Here is a 20,518-nt window from a genome sequence, read left to right as displayed (position 1 = left end):
GGTTATACTGTATATGTCTCCCCGTATGTGCCCTGTCATTGGCTCGCAAACGGTTCAGGGAGCACCCAAAACCAGTCAGTTGGGGAAATTACCAGCTCCCCTCGACCATAAGTGACAATAAGCGTTACAGAACTTGATTGATAGACGAACGAAACAGTGGTCCTGAAGAAAAAAAAAAGGCCAATGTTTCTTTTGAAAGAGACATTGTGGTGGCAAAAGCAGAATAGCACTCTAAGAAGAACCATTACAAATACTGCATTTGGAAGGTCACTCCGTCAGCTACATTTTGTGTATTTAAAGCACGCTACTAAGGCCATACGGCTGCAATACAAAGCATATATGTGTGTGTCTTCTTAAGTGCAAACTCTTGCTTCAGGCAGCTAAGCAGTGATTTTTAGCGATGTTCATGGACGGTGAAGCACTTCTGGTGGTATTGCTCGCGTCTTCCCCCTTTAACTCTTGTGCAGTTTTTTGCCCATTTTTGGGTCATTGTCTTCCATATCATTCTCACATTATTTTAGGCCAAATTAGCGTGATGACTAAGTGGTCCTGCCATGTTGAACGTTTAAAAGTTGTCACCATCTGGGTGAAATTTCAGGTCCCTAGTGTCTTTTTTCAATGTTTTGTCATGGATGTAAAATGGCTTTGATGTAAAGCTCAAAGAATTGGTCAAAATACGGCAGAAAGGTTAATTTAACCATACTATTGTCTGCCTCGCCTCCTGCTTTTATTGATGTGTGGTTTTATGCAATCATCAAAATGAAAAATGTAAAACCAACTATTAAATACATTAGTCTAAGGATGGAATATTTTAGAGGGTAATAGAAGTGTGTGAAAACATTGGTGACATGAATTGTGACAGAAACAGAGGCTCACCAATGACAAGCCTCCACAAAGCAATGTTTCTACCATAGTACTGTATTTGAAATATAAGATTAAAAAAGTAAATAAAAATAAAGTGCCCTGCAGAGAACTGAAATTTAAAGTAAAATGTTCAAATCAAATCTCTATTTTTTCACTCTTTGTGATGCAGAGCTCCACCTCCAGTGATGACATGTCCCCAAACATGCAAATTTTCTTTCATTAAGTACATTCAAAATTGCTCACCAAGCAATGCCACTGATGTGCATTTTGAGGTTGTGTCTATTTAACAAGGACTTTAAGCACTTGCTTCCTTGAGCAAGATACTCAAATATACTGTCTGAATCCCAAGACCTCAAATGGGCCCTACATCCTATAACACACATCCTCATTCGCACCACAATAGATCAAACGGTAATAAATAGCCACCTCTCTCCAGCACATGGCTTTCCTTCCTGTTTAATGGCACTTCCTTCTTTTCCTGTAAGAACACATGCGAAATCCTTCTTCATATAAGTGTGCAGCTGGACCTTGTGAGCTTACTGTTAAAGTGCTAATGTACACACACACACTATGTAATTATCTGAGTAAGGCAGTCTCATCATATAATGTTTTCACTGTACATTTTTTGGCAAACGCGCATCTATGGGGTGTTTCTCATTTATCCTCATTTTCAATGAGGTGCATCACTTTACAGTATTTGTAATGCTCCTGTATTTGTTGTATCAGTTTTAAAAGGGATTGAAAAAAAAATCTTTCTTTCAGGAGAGGACGATGGCAACCAAGAGGCAGGAGAACCAGAAGTAGACAGACAGGCTGAGAAGACGAGGCATGCTTCAGTGGGGCCGGATGAATGGGATGGTCCAAGTAAGCAAGGCATTCACACGGGCACTCCACAAAATCATTTGAAGGCCATCCAAGTTGTTAATAACTTGTAATGCATTGCACATGAAAAATACAGCAAATAGAATGGCAGTAAGTAGAAGTGATTGGGCTAGCAAAGCATAGAAGCATTGTGTCTTCAATTCCAAGCTGGCTCAATCCGTCAGAGGTTTGCATGCAACAAAACGAGCGTTATATCATTGAGTTAGAATTTACCAACATGTACAACACTTTTTTTTCATAAACAACATGCTTTGGATCCGTCTAACACCAAAGGTGTGTATGTGTGTGTTTTCACGCGCAAATCGTGTTTTGCCGTTCTACCAAAGGTGCCTTCATCAAAGTGATGGATAATACATTGAACAGACTGCATACACATTGCTGAGCACTCAAAACATGATTCCAGTTAATGTATAAAATGACCTCAATAATGTATTGCAGGTACAGGCGTTGGCAAACCGAGCCAGAGAGACCGAAAAAAGAATAGAGTGAGCGAGAAAAAGTGGATTTGGGCAAGTTGTGCTTGCAAGCTAAAAGCCCCCTGGGGTGTGTATTTTATACTGACAGTGAATCAGCGTTATCACACCTATCAGATAATGCATTTATCATTAAATTTCACATTTGCATTTAAATCTGGGGAAGGAAATGAGCATTGCTAGCTAAAGATAAGAGCGCTGGGACGACAGTAATAAACCATCACTGTGATCAGTCAGGAGACAGGGCTGAGAGGGTCAGCTCAGAACTATGGAGGCCATGACAAAAAAAAGGCATCACATGCAGAGAAAAGACAGTTTGGCCCAAGAAACGCTGAGCTTAAAAATACGACTTTGAAAAGGAGGAATGGATGTAAAGTAGCGTGGTCAGATGCACGACTGACTGTAATTATTGCTTGCCTTCTACTTACTTGTCAGGATGAGACTTAGAGGCTCTGAAACACACAGCTCCTCTGGCAGCATTGGACTTACTGTAGTTTTCTTGCATGGACTTCACTGTTGAACTGCGGAGGAGGTTGTGTGTATTGCTCATTTCATGTTTTACTAAAGCGCAGCCTGAGTGCTTCTCAGCCATCAAGCGGCCTTCGGTTTGTCGACTTCCGCGCAGTGTCCTAATATCCGCTGTGTCACACCCAGAAAAAAAAGCAAAAAATCAAAGTAAATGACTGTGTCCATCTCTTATACGTCCATCCTGCTGGCACAAGCTTCATCATGACAGCAAGGCTTGGAAAAGGACCTCGTTCAAAGCAATATGTTTCCACAAATACGACGCCTATGTCGCCGCGATACTGAGTGACCCTGTCTTTCCTCTGTTTTCTCATCGGCCAGCACAGAGTAGGCAGAAATTAATCTTTCCGCATAATAATGCCATTCACTCTGTCATCAAGGCTCACATGAAAGGTCATTTCCCTGTTTAATTTTTCCCATTGTACTGCAAAAGTCAGATGGGCATGTTATAATTTGAATAAAGAGGCAAATCAGACAATCAGATAGGGCCGTTTGAAAAGACACGACTTCCTGTTCAAAGCGATGAAAGCAAATTTATTTAGTTTGTGACTGTCTACCTTTTAATCTCTTTGTAAATGTTCAGATAGCTCCATATTGAAAAAGTTCTTTGTTAGTGGCTGGCTTAAGTTAAAGCAGGTGTGATTATGATCACCCACGGATAATTTTTAATCACTCCACGTGTGCATCTGAATAGGATGTGTAATGGCCGTTCCATAAAAAGAGAGACAAGACTTTTAATGAGGCGGGTTAACTCGGAACATGCCCACCTGCTTTGGTGATTCTATTGAAACACCTCTGTACACTTTCCTTTTTGCTGAGTAACAACAAAAGCCTTTACAATCTACATCCTGTAATTGAACATTTCTTCTTCTTCTTTTTTTTTTTTTTGCCTGCTTTTCATCTCCACCGTGCACGTATGAAGCCAATGTCCATGATTGGCCCTTGTTCTCTGATTGGTTCTCAGTCTGCAGCAGCAGAGACCCTTGCACGATGACTCAATATTAATCTGATAGCTGTCTCTGTTGTTCCGTGTGCCGAGTCTCTGATGTGGAACACCCAGTGAGCTGCCTTTCTCTCCCCTTGTCTTTACAAGTATGTCCTCAAGCAAATCTGCACGCTGATCTTCTGTCTCGTGTTCATTTCTTGTCATGGCACTTTTGCAATCAGCCGCTGATTTGGGAGATAGCGCGTCATGCTATTCTTGTAATTTTCATGGACGAGTGGCGATAGAAATCTGTCTCAGTGTCTCTCATCCTCTTTCGCTTGCTCTGCTCTAGGCTAATTGGGAAAGGCGTGCTTCAACTAGCGAACTTTGCTAATGAACTTGTTCCCGGCCTTATCTAAGTGCCTTGGCGTGTAAACCACACCCCCTTTGCAATGCCGTATAGAAATACTGAGAACAGTCGCGCCTTTGTGTTCCCTATTATGAATTAGCATTAAGCCTCACAAAATTTGGGACGTCATCGTGGGGCGTCTGAAAAACTTACAAAAAATAAGTGAGTATCAATAATATCGATAAAGCAATAGAACATGCATTGCTTTTGTAGGATTTGGTAAAAGGCAAAACGTCTGTATTGTGCTTTTACTCATGGTGGCCATCCTAGAAAAATGCCTTAGTTAGGAATTCAAGGCATATTCTGGTCTTTGAAACAAACTGAACTAAAAATAAAAAGTGAACCTTTCCCGAGTAGCAGCAAGAAGAAATTGATGAATAACTATAATCTTCTGAAAATGGGTAAAGACAGCATTTTTGAGTGGCAACACATTTACAGCTGCGCCCTTTATCAGTAAACAATAAAAGAATAGTAAGATGACAATTAAAACTCATTCGATAATAAGTATTAATGCTTGCAGTAGGTAGCTTTGTTTGTAGTTGCCATGCAGAAGGTGCACCAAGAACAGAGTGTGACAGAATGGAACAGGAGCAATGTGGCCACTTTGTCCACAAATGGTTTTGCTTGGCTCCCTCAACGACAGCACAGCCCATCTTGCTCGGCTTCTGCTGCCAGTTGGCCAATGGCCAAGGGGTCAGCCAGTGGATTTTACCTGACAGTCGCACATAAAAACTGAAGATCCATTGTCCCCCCCCCCCCCCCCCCCCCCCCCCCCATTCAATTTTCAATGCATCAAACAGACACATGCTGAAAATGCAGCTTTAGATGTAAAAAAAATCATTTGTGCCTCCATCCAATGCAGAATACACTTTGGCCAATCCACTTTATGCTCACCCCCACCTCCTACACCTCCAAAAACATTTCAGGTTTAATGCACATATGTCATACTAGGAGAACAGGAGGACCAGATGGCCACGAGACTTTGGCAGGTGGCTCAACAAATGTTTGTGGTTGCCCATGCAGCTATTTATGCCGTGGTGAAACAAAGACACGCAAATATTTGCTAAAGGACAGCGGGACCTTTAGTTCTTATTCAAAGTGATGACTAGTATAAACCAATGGAGGAAACCTTAGTGCATCAATCAATCAGATGAATTCCCTTAGTTTTTGTAGCGGAGTATCTTAATGCTGTTGAGATGGTAGGAAAGACAATTATGGCTCATAGCAATGGGTTCCAAAGTAAGAGTTTACCTGATTTGTCAATTAATTGACCCGCCAAGTATATTACAGTGAATTAGCAACTACAGTATTGCTTTTAAGTAATTAATCACCAATCATCATGGATGCTGCACAGAAAGCAACAGGTAGTGGCTCCAACAGGGAAACTGGCAGTGGTGTCTCCATCCAAATAATTGGAACAGTGATTAGTCTTACAGTCTAAAAAAGCTTATTTTGCTGTATACGAAAGCTTAATAGAACAAGTACCAAAAAGAACACAATAGCATCTGAAGCAACTGGTAAGGCGCCCTATGTCTATATATATATATATATATATATATATATATATATATATATATATATATATATATATATATATATATGATGCCCCAGGAATCAATTGTTTTTGTTTTGTTTTTTCTAAATGTTGTTTTGGGTTTGAGGCCAAAGAACCCTTTTAACCAAATTTCATCTGTTGAAAAGTTCAATTTTCTCAGATTTGAAAGTGTTCAAATCTCAGGTGATGGATGACCTGATGATGAGCCAAACGTGCTAACAAGTCTTCCACCATGATTATTTTTGGAAATGTGGAACTGCCCCCCCAAAATGGATAGACCATGGTAAAAATGGAATGACACATTCATTATTTGCAGTATTTTCTGTTTAAAAAATAAATCACTAATGGCAAGCTTTGTCCTGCCCTCCTGTGAAGTGGCTGTAATGCACAATAACATGCCAAAGTCAATACCTTGTGGCAATATCGGAAAAAATATTTTCATCATTTAGCCTGTAATTAACTAATACGTTCAAACGACTTTATCAGTGTGTTTCAATGATTTAACAGAACGTCCTTTTTTTTGTCTTGTTTTTTTGTGTGAAATAACCATTGTCAATTAATCTACAGTCGAACCAGTGCCTTAATTGAGTTGTCATATCAAAATGAAGAACTAGCCATTGGCTGTTGAAATACAGTATGAGGCTAGCAAAGAGGTACAGTTCGGCTAACAACTTGTAGCAATGTCTTCATAATTTGACCTTATGAAACGCGTAGTGAATTTGCTGCAGAGGACAAAAAAAAAACCCGAAACAAAACACATTGCAATTGTCACTCAGCAACAGTCCAGTCAGGTTGGGCTAAACGAGACACTTTGCAACTTGGCACTTAAGTCTTCTCTAAAGTCCGGGCGCAGCCACGGGAGAGAGGGATACACCAAAATGAGGGGAGAGAGACAAATGGAGCACCCAGATGCAGATTAGGCTGCAGAAGATGAGGGTGTAAAAGGGATTTAATGGTAGGATGGATTAGAGAAATCCTTGTAACAATGTTAAATAATTATGGTTCCAGTCGAGATCAAAGCACCATTGATTGAACCCCTCAAGCCTTCAGCATACGGAGTCTTAGAAAGCAAAGATTGGTAAACTAGTGCGCAGACCACTCTGACTGCTCCACTTAAATTGGATTGGAAATATTAGGATATAGATGAATCCTTCAGGAGGCTTTTGCAAAGCTTTTGTCACCAGAAATGTAGCTTGGGAACTGTATGAAAGGTTTGATAGTGTACTGTCTCGACAGAATCATAAGACGAGGGTGTCACAGCTGTCTCCACTGATACCTAAGCTTTTTAAGTAGACTTATAGACACACTTGACTGTTATATCAGCAAACTAGAAACTTTCTCTGCACGACTCCACAAGCCCTCCCCGCACACCCAGCCTCCACCCTATTTGCCAGCACCACCGCCGTCTTGTAATCAAGAAATTTGGATGTGCATCACAGCAATTTTGTCCGGGAAGAGAAAGGTTTTATCTCGTACCTAAAGGGGTTTATTCACACGTCTTCTGACAAGTCCGACATAACTTGAATGGCGCAGATTTCTGATGCTTATTATGAAAGTCCATCACCAACTTTTATCAAACTTGCTCTACTGAGTGATTTTAAAACAAGTTGTCATCAGTGAAACAACTTTTCCTAAATTTCCTCAAGGAGTATTTGTTGTTGAAGGGATCACCTGTGTGAGGAACAACCCTCGTTTACCTAAGCCGCACACACTCTAGTGTGTGATTATAATGATGAAATATGCAACAAGAGATTAGACAAATCACTGTACTCCCGTGCTGCATCGTCTTGATGCAAATTTAGTCACTGATCCGCAATACTAAGAGGCTTTATGGAGGAACTTCATGCTTGTTAGTTATATCATCTAAAATAGGGCAAAATGTAATCAATGTTCTTATCATCAAAGGAAGATGTCGCCACATTCTGTTCTAGTTTTATACAGATGTGTGGGATGTAGCCTCGTAAGAATGCCTTTAATAGGATAATTCAGTCCCAACCATTTTGTCTGCATATCAACTGAAATTATGTCCACTTAGAAGACAAAACTCACAATACTATCTTTTTACTGCGCTTCCACATGAGCAAGCCGAAAGAATTCCGAGGGAAAATATGGGTTGTCACCAAATGTGAAGCTGACTTAAAACGGGTCTGATGGTGCAGTTTCTAGCAGGGGGGCTGACACCAACTGCGTTTTTCTTCAGCTCTTTCAATATGGTTGTTTTGCAGTACGAACCCTCACAGGCGCCCTTGGCTGCACACGTTCAAGAGGTATCATTTTATTTGCTTGAATATTTCATGTGTTTATTTAGTATTAACATGGAGACAATTCAAGCTTAGGGAAGGGAAACAATCCTGAGTAGATTCTGGACTGCTCACCTGAAAATTACGAGGTTTTTTTGGGAGGGGAGAGACTTTTAAAAAAATGGATTGGTCTAGTCTCTTTTTTTAATGTGCGTGGCTTTGTTTCTGCGTAAGTATTTTCACAATATATGTCATAATGCTATTTTGCCTGTATTGACATATATATATATATATATATATATATATATATATATATATATATATATATATATATATATATATTACTACTTATCTATAAGGATCAAAGGCATTCCAACAGTGAGCAATCAATACAACCCCCAAATCCATCCTTTCAAGACTATTTGTTGCCCATGTCTATGGTTTTTATGGGGATTAATTCAAGACCGAACAATATTTTGACCAAAACAATTACATGGTCCTTCTAACATAAGCCATATTAATTGGCCAAAGGGCTGCTGTTCGCAGTCATTTTTTACTCTACCAGCAGTTATACACAATTCGCTAATTAATGGCGTCATTATTTCCTAAGCAGAATTCTATACAAAACCTTGTCACCGTCCGTTAATATAGAGCACAATAGTGAAATGGGTGTTAAATATGACACCAACACACATCAGAATAAAGTATATATGACTTCATTTACTTAATGTTTGTTTCTGTCATTGGATATGTGCTTTACATTGTACTTAAATAGGTATTATTTGTTAATTTTCTTGTGTGTTCTAAGCAAAATGTCTATTTTATGTTAAACATAGATAAAATTTATTAGAAATTTGCCTTTAATTTCATGCCATTTTAAAGAAAAATGCTATGTTGGGGTGTATAGGATGAAAGTCAATGCTTTTGTAGTTGTTGTTTTCATTAACGATATATTTAATTATTATTTGCTATCATTTGCTTGCTATTTGCGGAAAATAGGGACCAGGCTGGCGACTGACGAGTGAAAATCCATGTGCAATTGACACCTATTGAAAAACTTTAAGGGGAGGGTTGGCTTTTGAGATTTGGAACTCAGACTATGTTATGATTTTCCCTAAACCGTTTGGATTTCAAAATGTCGGTGCTAAATTTTGATTGATAGTTCAGCGCACGGATGTTTGCACGCATTTGCATATAGGCTCCTCCTGCTGCCAAAGCTTCGGCGTGGTTGCATGGCAACTCGTCACAGTCAGCCACCAATCATTGATGCAGGGAACACTGGGACCGCCGTGGCGCTAGCCATGGAGTCGCTGTAGTGGCAGCTCTCTTCTCGGGGGTGGTTTTGTCTGGGCTGGTCATGGTGCAAATGCTCAGAGTCTGTCTAATGCCAACTTTGAGACAACAAGTAGAAGTGGAACTAAAATAGTGAGTCAGTCAAATGCATATACTTACCTTAGGTAATATTTAGCTTTTAGCATACTTAGCTGCAGCATTCATACATTATGCATGGTAATACTCACATGCAGTATATGGTTACATAGATTGCTTGGATTAGAAACATTTCCTTGGTTATCCTTCAAATGCAGCTTTGTGATTTGATTTATTTATGGCTTCTTAACAAAAAAAGCACTTGTTTAACCCTTCAACTAACGGTCAGTTGCATGTGTTGTATTATTGTATTTTTTTTTAAGTTTTCAAAAGTAAATCAGCTAAAATTAACATACTGTTTATAAATAGCCTTTTCAGTAACATGATAAAGTTCATCAACAAAAAAAAGAAAATTAAAAAAGACATGAGTTCATATGATTTGCCCCAAAATATCCAAATTCATTAATAATTATGATGATGATGATGATTATAATTTATTTTTTGTATTGTATATTTGTATATATTGTATATTTGTAAATATTGTATATTTGTTGAGAATTAGTCTTGAGAAAATAAGGAACTGGAATCAAATCAAAGAAACTGAATCAGAACCGGAATTGTGTATATTCAAATGATGCCCAGCCCTAATTGAGCAGTGTGCATTGTTTTTTTGTTGTTGTTTCGTATCGTTTTTTTATTCATCAATTGATTAATTGGTAAGTGGTGATTTTTGTTCTACCAAAAACCAACATCAGTATCAGTAAAATTGCTATTAGTCAGGCCCCTGTATTAGCATCAGCTTGTGCCCATGTGTGTGCAGGCCACCCATTGGTGAGGCACAGCAAACCCTGCTGGTCAATCCTCTTGTTTTTTCCGTTCAAGAATAGAAGAGGTGGTAACATCTTGTCAAGGGGAATTAAAATACATAATAATTGTATATGATAACAATAATCAAAAGTTCATAAAAAAATGCATGTTCCTCCCTGATTGCACCAGTGTTGCAGTATTCAATTATGCAGTTTTCATTGGCATATTAATCATCTTTTCAACAAACAAGGCACTGTTAATTAAAGCAAAGCATGGATAAAGACGTGTTGCCGGATCATCACTCCGTTTATCACCACGTACAGACCCAGCAGTTAAGTAAATTCAGGCAGTGGGATGAATTTCAATCGTTCTTCCTGCGTGTGTGCGTGTGTGTTCGTGCGCACACGCCTGTTTGTGTGAATGAGCATGGGGTTAACCATTTGTTTCTTGTCGTGTTTGAACGTCAAGACGTTTCACACCATCGTGTGTACGTGTGTGCGTGCGTGTGTGCGTCGCAAGCATGTGAGCTCACGTACCTCAAATTCGTGATGGAGTCTGTAATCTCCCTTTTTTCAGTACATCTCGAATGTTAATAATTTGAAAATAGCGTCATTCAGACTGTTCAGTCTGCGGTTGTATGGATTTAGATTTGAGTGGGTAAAGGAAGCTGGCAGAGCCATATGACATCTCTGTACACAGAGCTCCTATCTTTCTTTTCCCCATGTCTCCTTCAGTGACTTTTTTCTCTTGCCTCCGTGCCTTGCTCATTGATGGAAGGGGATGGAGATTATTCAGGATCTGGGCTTCTCTAATCATAACACCCTTCCTGTGCTGTCATTCAGCACAAGTGAGAAAATGTCTTGGTGACGAGAGCAGTCAGGCAGCCATGCAAGTATTTAAGTTGTGCGGGTAAGAGAGAAAAATTCACGGCATCTGTAAGAGCATGTCGCTTGTCCACGTCGCACACTGTGAAGCAACATTATCAGCGCCAGCCGTTCAGCCACTTGGTGAAGTGGAAGGCCGGTCGCCCCTTAACTTAAACATAAGATCTTTGTGGTTTGAAGCACTTGGCTGCTCGGTGTGTGGATCTGAAAGGCAAATATCGCTCCAGTGTTGCTATTGCCCATCAGAAAAATGGCACTTGGCAATGTGGGAAAGTTACTGGCTGTGTTGGTTTGAATCCAAATGCACTCAAACAGACTGTTGCGCTGGACCGACCCCTGCACTCCATTCAGAGAGAAAAAGGTGGCAAAAGGAGATCAGAGAAGAGAACAGAAGAGTGTGAGGTGAAGAGAGATGGAGATGGAGGAATGAAAGCGAGGGACAGGGCCGAAAAGTCAAAAACCTCCACATAACAATGCCAGAGAAAAATCAGAACATTTTCCACCGAAAGATGGGCCATTTCCAAATCCTTGTGCCCTATCAGACAAATTAAAGTAAATCAAGCATGAAATGAAGCAGAAGAGCCCGGAGATAAGGCTCCTTTAAGTCGTTTACAGATTAGGACAGAGAGAGAGAGAGAGAGAGAGAGAGAGAGAGAGAGAGAGAGAGAGAGAGAGAGAGAGAGAGAGAGAGAGAGAGAGAGAGAGAGAGGGTGTGAGAGAGAGGTGCATCTGGTCTCTGGCAGTGAAGGAGGCTAGTTTCTCATTTCACAATAGCAGCCTGTGTATAGGATTACTCTCCCCTGTCACTGACATGAGGAGCAGTGAGGGAAAAGATGTCCACAAAATGTGTCTAAATATGTCCCGGTGGAAAGGTTTTGGAGCAGAAACCTCTCACTGTTGGCCTGATGTGACATCTGATAAGTAAACATGTTGGAATTTGACCCTATGTAACATCAGTGACTTGTTTGTTGTGATTTCCGCCTCTTCACCTTTGCTTTTGCTCAATGGCTTCATTGCCCTGCGGTTTGAAATGCAAATGAATGGATTGAAAAAGAAGCATCATTTGATTGTACAGTATGCCTGTCAACTTCTATGCCCATGTTAAGCACGCTTAAGTAAGTACGTGTTTTAAACATTATAGTGCTATATATATATATATATATATATATATATATATATATATATATATATATATATATATATATATATATATATACACACACACACACACACACACACACACACACCGTGGACCCCATGTTACAACGTCCCTGGCTTACGTTGCGATGTGGAATACTGAGTTTTTTCGTCCCCTCTTTTCCCGGTTTTGCAACAAAAACAATAGTCATGACCCAAGGGGTTTGGCTGTATTTGTGTTGTTTTGTCTCCATCTGGTGTTTTTAGGAAATTGCACTTATTTTCTGTTGCTGTCACATGATGGAGATGCTGGTTTGACATTGGTTGGCCTCACTTGTTTCAAAATGGCGGAACGGTAAAGCTTTGTTCTATCAAAGGTGATTACAAAACCATATTTATAGTGCCTTTTACTGCTAAATTCAAACTTGAAAGGGTTAGCCATGGGTCCCAAGATTGCTAGTGATGTTAAAGAGAGAAGTACGAAGCTGATTTATGGAAGCAAAGCTGGAGATAATCGAGAAATACGAAGCTAGCCTAGCCTAGGCTACCCTTACTAGGGAAAATGGGCATAAAAAGCGCCACTCAAAGGTAAACAAATCCTTTCTATATTTTTTACTCATGATGTTTTCTGATTCTACACCTGTATATTATATATACGTAGCACTTACTCTACTATTTTGGTACCAATTTTTAATATGTGTGTACAATTTTGATGTTTTTACCTGGGGTTCTAAACACATTAGCTATTTAATATAGCTATTTAACATAGGTTTGGATTACTCGCCATACCGTGAATTCGCCTTACAAGCCCAACCGCGGAACAGATTAATCTCGTAACATGAGGGCCCACTGTGTATATATATATATATATATATATATATATATATATATATATATATATATATATATATATATATATATATATATATATATATATATATATATATATATATATATATATATATATATATATATATATATATATATATATATATATATATATATATATATGGGCCAGCAAGGCCTTCTCTGTTGGCCGGATATAACCTGTCATAACTATCATAAATATAATAAACTATAATAATTATAATAAGTTTAAATTCATTTTTTAATAAATATATGCATTATATATGTTTTTATTAAATATTAAGTATTAAGTATTTTATAAGTATAATAAACTATAATAATTATCATAAGTTTAAATTCATTTTTTTACTAAATACTGATATATGTATTATATGTTTTTTTTATTTATAAAATTATTCTCCATATGTTCGAGCCACAATCCAATGTATCTCTTCAACCAACACACCATACTCAAATCAGTGTCATTATCAGGATTCTGCAAAGCATGCTGATGAGCTAATCATTTGAATCAGGTGTGTTAGTTGAAGGGACACAATTAAAACAGGCTGGATTGTGGTTCTTGAGGACCGAATTTAGCCACCCCTGATATATATATTAGATGTTGCATCATGGCTATAAAGAGCAATTCTCAATTTTTGGCTCATTTCTTTCTTAATATCAACAGATTAATTTCTGTTTTATTTCTGCACTCGCAAATAATCAAAACCTAATTATGGAGCAAGTTGCTCATGGGTGAAATTTTACAGTATACAAACACACAAAGGCAGGGGCACGCACCCATCGTTACATTCACACATACTGGGACAAGCAGGGACTAAAAGCTCTTTCTCTCTCAGGCACACATTCACACCCACGCAAGGCGAGGGTGCACCGCTCTTTGAGCTCTAGCTGGATTTTGTTTCACTCCTTTCGTGTATCTTTTCTAGGAGTGATGAGAGGTTGGCTCGACTACGGTACTCAGCTCTCCCTGAGAGAGAGGGGAGCTGGCCTGTCATGGGGTAACTGCTCTTTAAAGCTGCGACCTTGACCTTCCAAGCCCAAGTCTTAGGTTTAGCTTCTTTATCACACTATCTCCAGGCATTTAAAAATACTCCTGAAACTCAATGATTTAACCCGCTTTTACGCTGTTCACATCAAAACTGGATGAAAAAAAAGCTTAATCCATCTTATCTGTTGGCTGTCAAACTGCTTCGGCTAAAACCTACTCACAAAAGACAACTAGGTCACCCAGGGAAAAAAAAAAACAGAATTCCCCATTACTCAGGGGAAGTTGCACCCTGGTAATTGACTTGGGAAGAGATTCCGGATCCACCTAAAATAATCATAATAGTGAGAACTAACGACAAAATATATCGGCTACAGTCTTTGTATCATTGTACCTTGAGGTGGCTTGTTACTCATGTTTTTGAAATGGTAGCCGGGGGACCTCTTTCTTGCATTGGACCAGTAAGGTACATTGGGTGCATTGATTAAAACAAAATGCTAAAAAAAAAACACTTCTGCCTCGAGTATCTGTTTATTTGATGTGCACTGTAGGCAAGACGAGTCCCTCGATCCGCAATATTTCTTCACGCTATGACGCTAACATCCTGCCAATGTTGTAAGAAGGCAAAATTCAAAATAAACCTTACTTTACCAAATATATTTGTTCATCAAAACATTGGTACACTTTTATTTTTAATGTGTTCTTGGTAACAAATGGTGACTTGACTCGTTGACGTATTCTGTAGTTGGTGCGAGTTTATATTGCCATCACAATCTATAGCCACCAACATCAATACAATTTTGTAATCATCTGCAATCACTAACGAAGGATGCTAGAAAACCATAAATGTTTCATCCAGAAATTGTAACATAAGCCCCATCTCCCGGTTTCTACCCTGCACCACTCTACCCTGTGCTAATCTACTCCGTTTTACACCAAAGGACATTGTGTCTCCACTGCCCCTGCCAGTCTTCAGGAGCCCCTCCTCAACTCGCCAGTGACGTCATGTTCCCGACAACGGTAGTGTGCGCACTACACTAACAAAAAACAATGGAACATGCAGAAGGATTATTGTACTCTGTGCTTTGATTGTGACAGTTTTGGAATACTGCATCATTGACTTCAAGTCCATTAAAGGAAGGTTGTGGAAGGGAAAGCTTTTCATTCGTATTCCTCTCTTCGTCGTTCGTCTTTAACGGTGGATCTTTTCCTTGTCTAGTTTTTTGTGTCGCATATTCTAATCTGTTTTGGACAAATCAATTGCCGTCAGAGTATGTACGTCATATTTTGTAACCGGGCTTTCTTTGGAACCACAACGCAATAGGTATCAGAAAATGTGAGTAGAGCTTGGTAGATTTCTTGATGGAAACTGTAAATTTCTTGAGTAAAGTAGCTAACGTAGGTAGAAATGGGGCATATCGTGCCTGTTTCCAGTGCGAACAGCTATCCATTAAGCCAGAGCGACATATAGCCTGGTAAGGGCTGTTGGATTATAGCACGTTTAATAGGTGAAAATGACTGTACACTTTCATGTCGACAGTCTGCCACAGTTGCTGAACCTACTGATCGCTTTTCAGCAAGCAGTCATATTCAATTATGGTGTTTTAATCAGCAGAATAGCTCCTGCAATTTTGGCATTACTTTGACTCATAGGCCAAAATTACTTGCTGTTTCTAGAGAAGAAAATACGATGCACAATTTACATTTGAAATGTACCTGTAGTGCTCAGAAGGAAAAATGGATACCTGTATGGTTTATCTATTTAAGCTGTATTTGTATTTCACTGATTGTATTAAAGAAAACCCTAAAAGCGGTCGTGAAAATTATTTGTTGGAAACAACATGCACACAGCCATACTTACCATTTTCTGTTCTTATTCATTGATAAACCATGTATACTCCTTCTGAGCGCCACAGATACAGTATACCTCAGACAAAAGCTGTTTATGATTAAAAAAAAATGAAAAACGTAGAATTTATGTAAATACTAAACGAAAACAACAAAAAGCTGTGTACTAACTTGTCTCTCAAAATACATCCCAAGTTAGCAGACCATCCATTTCTCAATCATTGTGACATTTACAAAGGGGAGTAATGTCCTTTTGATGGGTTGAACATTTTGAGGGAAGCATTTAAAATAATTGTATTGCAGCAGAAGTGGTGTGTGTCCTCTAGATGTTGACGCTGATGTGGGCTTTATCTTTGTGTGAGGACAATCATTCTTTAAGTTTTTCTGTCTCCCTGTACATGCAATCAGTCAAAATTGCTGTGCTTCTTCAACGATAGATGTTCTGCAGATTGTTGTCAGCAGGCTGGCTGCTAACTTAGCCAGCTTTTTGATGGAAGTAGTTAGTTGGCAGCTGTTGGTTAGCTGTCATGTTTTCAATGACAACTAAAGTTGGAGTTCAAGAGACATCATTTCAAGAGACATAATTTCAATACTTGAAAAACATTCTTAGCATGTGTATGGATTAGCTTCCGTTACAGTTAAACTGTCACAAAGAGAAAGCACCATTTTGAAATGTACTTTGTTTGTAGTTTTAAAATAAGTAAGGCAATCAGATCATCCAAAGCGACAAGAATGCCTCACCTCAACCTTCACTTTTCCGCTGTCACACTCAATCCCATGGTCCTGCAATAATTAAAGTTGCAGTATTGTGGGGTGCATGGATTTTGTATTTTCCACAGCTAAGTGTTTGACCTGATCCAGGGATGTTCCCTCATCTGCCCTGCAACCCACACCTATGAGCAACACAGCAAATTTTACCAAATGAAATGTGTGATCCAATGAAAAAAATACAGAACTTGGTCTTGACCCAAAATGGGCAAGCCACCAACTGTTTTTTTTTTTTTCTTCACACGTGAACAGAATCATGTTGCTGCCTAGGAACAATCGATCAGGTCTTCTTCCTGCCGTTCAAAAAGAACGGAGACAAGAGCGGCACCTTTTAGGCTTTTTAGGGATAATAGAGGTGGGTGCGGAGAGTGAGGAGGAGGAGATGTACTGTGTGGTGTCTGAGAGGTGTTTTAAAGCAAGTGCCTCTCCCAAGAGATAATAGTGTGAGCTGTGGGTTATAAATGTTGCATTTTGCTCAGTGCGACCCGATAATAGCAGTTTGGGTAAGGGGAAGGAGAAAGTTCATCGCTCTCTTATCAAAGCTCTGTGACATTTCTCCTTCAGCTGTAAAATTTCATATCACATAGGCCTATCTGCTATAAAGATGTGACACTTCATGTTAACCTGATACAGTGCATTTTATTTCACCCCATATGCCTCTCTTATGGTGTATTAATTTATAGCCCATTTGCTGTCTCCGTAGCGCTGCATATCAGGGAAGATTCAGAAGAAACATTACAACTGCCTCACGCAAGTTGAACTTTGAGCGTCGCCAATTTATTAGCTTTAATTCAAAGCTACAGCTTGATATCAAGGGTCTGTCTTTTATTCTCGATTACATCTGCCCTTAACCATACTTTGACCAAAGCAATCTACTATGTCGTTGGAAAATGCTTTGACAATATGTGTTACAGCGACAAGTAATTTTCCCCCCTTGAGGTTGATTCTTTGAACTAGTGAGGCAAATAAAAATTACCGTAACTCTCCAAATTAAGGCCAAATACATGGGTGCGTCCTACAAATGGTAACTTAAAAATTGATTTTTTTGTTTTTGTTTGACACCATTCAAGGAAGATTGATCTGTCAGCCACATAAACCGAGTTTTGCCGCACAGATGTGCATTTTTATATCTTACAAAGATTTCCATAATGGGATGAACGAGAGGAGGGGGGCGTGGCTGTTAACAGCAGCGCACGTTGGATGAGGTTGTTAACGACATTATTTTCAATGAAAGAAGCGTGCAGACTGAACCAATGTCTGAGTCCATCCTTGTTTACACACGTCTAACTTCGAGAGGAAACCTTTATGATATCGCCAATTGATTCAATTGAGAGTGCACCGGTTAGAGGACATGGAAAGGTAATCCATTTGACTTGTTTATCAATTTTGGGGATGTACACACAATCATTAACTTGGTGAAACACAGATGCTGATCAACTTCGGGTATTTATGGTAAAATTAACTCGAAACCTGTCACGAGGGAAAGGAGCAACAACGGCTTCGAGCGCATTCAACATTACACCGCCGAGGCGTTCAGTGACTGCTCACACCGTGGAAAACCTGAAACACGGTTAACTTAACGTGCAACAAATATTACTTATATAAATAAAATAAAATAACTTGTGGATATGAAAACAATAAAATATGACAAAATATTTACAGAAGATGATATTTTTTCTGTTTTGCTAGCTTTTTCATTGTTGCCAAAATGTTGGTGCGTCTTTTACACAGTAACATAGAAAACACCAGAGTTTGACCCCAAAATTAAGGGTGTGTCTTATAGTTGGGGAACTATGTTAATAAATTAAAGTTTGTTTGGAAATCCCTGAAGCGGGTCCACTGCTATATAATAAGTCTTCTGAAAGTGGAATTTGGTTATAAGCAATGAGTCTTCTTAAATTATTAACAGAGCTATTGCTCAAGGTCAGACACTACATGTCAAGAATTTAGTATGATACATTACATTGTAAAAAATAGAGGAAACATACAAAATGTTAGTATAGGCGATTTGAATTGGTATTACTGGAGTCAAACATCTTTGACCATGTTTATTTGTTTTCTGTTTTAACTATAGAAGGCCCCCTCTCCCCAACCAAAAGGATAAAAAAAAATCTAAATTGGCAGTATTTGAGATGGTGGTTTAGAGGTCTACATCTTTCATGGCTTCTATATAGTTTACATCATTCCTTCTTTCAACCAGATCAGGCTGGCACTGTGCCACCGAGGAGCTTATTAGTGATCAGTCATATGCCAGTGAAGTGAGAGAGGAGATATCCTATTCTTAAGCACAATACCAAAACCGGACACCCAAAAACAAACAGATGCCAGCATGAAGCATCTTGGGTGTTATCTGAGAAGGATCTCTCCACACAAAGGGACATTCATTGGTCTGCCAAGTATCTTTGGAGTGCAGGAACAGACCCGAGAGTCTAGCGACAGATGATGATCTTATCGAGGGAGGTCCAGTGGGGTGTGTGTGTGTGTGTGTTTGGGACGGGTGAGTGGTAGGTGGAGTTGGGAGGTGTTGAGGGTGGAGGTGGCTGGGATGTGCTGGCGGGTGTTAAAGCCTCATTATTACAGTATATTTGGGTTTGCATAAGGTTTGGCAGTTGAACACTGGATGAAGAGTCAGCACATTCAATATGATGTTTTCATAGTTTTTATATTTATAAATATTGGTTGCCATTGTAGAGGTTTGAAGTTTGAAAAACATTTGTAATTGTTTTCTTTGCTTGACTAATAATGATATGCATCCTCAAATATGCATCTGCCTCTTCTTTAATGCCACACTATTTCATACATGTTGACACAAATCAAATATGTTTTTTTGAATGTCTGCTTTATGACCGCTCATTTGTACAAAGTTGTCCTACATGTCATCAGAAGCCAAAAGAAGTGTTTCGCGCATCAGAAGTTGTTTGGGAGGGATTGAGACTACTGAAAATTGTCTATTAATTTACAAAGTTGTTTTTAGTAAAAGTTTATTAACATGTGCTTTTGTGTGAATGTAACAATCATTTTATAGCTTTTTTTTTTTTTTTTAATAATTATTTTGTGATGTGGCATATCATGACATTAGGAAGAAGTGAATTAGGTAAAAAAAAAAAAAAAAAAACACTGAATGTCCATGTACTCACCACCAAGCCGCTACATATGTTTTATGGCAATTTTTAGTCCATGCAGCACATAAGATTTATTTAAAAATATGACCCTTTATTAAGGAGATCCAACCTGTGGAGCCAAGACACATATTTCACATAAGAAAAGCCCCAGAGGGCCAGAGCTGGAAACCCATAACCTCTGTGAGACGGAAGTGCGAACTTATCTGCCACTGTGCTGCCCTCAGGGTAAACCGCAAAACAAAAATAAGAAAACGTAAATGATCTTCACCGTTTAGTCACTAATTCTTACAAATAATATTAGGCAAGCATAGTTCAACACAAAGCCGACTTATTCTATCTTATGAAGTTATGTGTTATGCATACCACAAAATCCCACTGACATGGACAGAAAAGCAATAGTTAGAAATTGAAGTGACAATTTAATAATACAATAATAACAAAAAATCTTGCTGTGGTTATACTTTCATCTTTAACTACGACTAAGACATGGATTTTGTGAACTGTTCTACCCACTTCTGAAGCAAGTTGTCTTTCACACTTTATACAAAGTGAAATACACTTAAGAAAAATACAATTGTTATTTGGCACATGTAAAGCGTCCAGTAAATGATTATAGGAAAACACAATGGCATAGAGGTTGTTGATTGAAAAGAGTAGTTGATACCAATCTGTCTTGTTTTTAGACACCTAAAAAAGTGAAGATGTAACATACAGGCACTTCATGTAGGCAACTCATTATTCATCCATGCCTGTTTTTTGTGGTGTCCATGAGTACCTGCAACAGATGTGACCAGCCATCTGTGCACCGAGGTCCTCAGGCTACATTTGTTGTGAGATGCACACAACTGGAACCCAAACA

At 38.9% G+C, this 20,518-nt stretch overlaps 1 protein-coding gene across 3 annotated transcripts in view; it reads left to right on the top strand.

Moving 5' to 3' along the window:
* The window catches only part of zfpm2a (zinc finger protein, FOG family member 2a), a 136,415-nt gene that overhangs the window by 41,653 nt on the left and 74,244 nt on the right, over positions 1-20,518 (top strand). For 2 of the 3 annotated variants that reach the window (XM_088411081.1, XM_088411080.1), the window contains one exon: positions 1,627-1,728. In XM_088411081.1, coding sequence (XP_088267207.1) covers positions 1,627-1,728 — 102 coding nt within the window. Of the gene's footprint in view, positions 1-1,626; positions 1,729-20,518 lie in introns of those variants that run through there. The other variant, XM_088411082.1, reaches the window with a different exon arrangement.

Source organism: Hippichthys cyanospilos, chromosome 3 (genome assembly GCF_059441005.1).
Source record: "Hippichthys cyanospilos isolate Australia breed blue-spotted pipefish chromosome 3, RoL_Hcya_1.0, whole genome shotgun sequence".
In the NCBI taxonomy this organism is placed as follows: domain Eukaryota; kingdom Metazoa; phylum Chordata; class Actinopteri; order Syngnathiformes; family Syngnathidae; genus Hippichthys; species Hippichthys cyanospilos.
The sequence above is the reverse complement of the archived record's forward strand: the minus strand, read 5'-3'. Positions and strand labels throughout refer to the sequence as shown.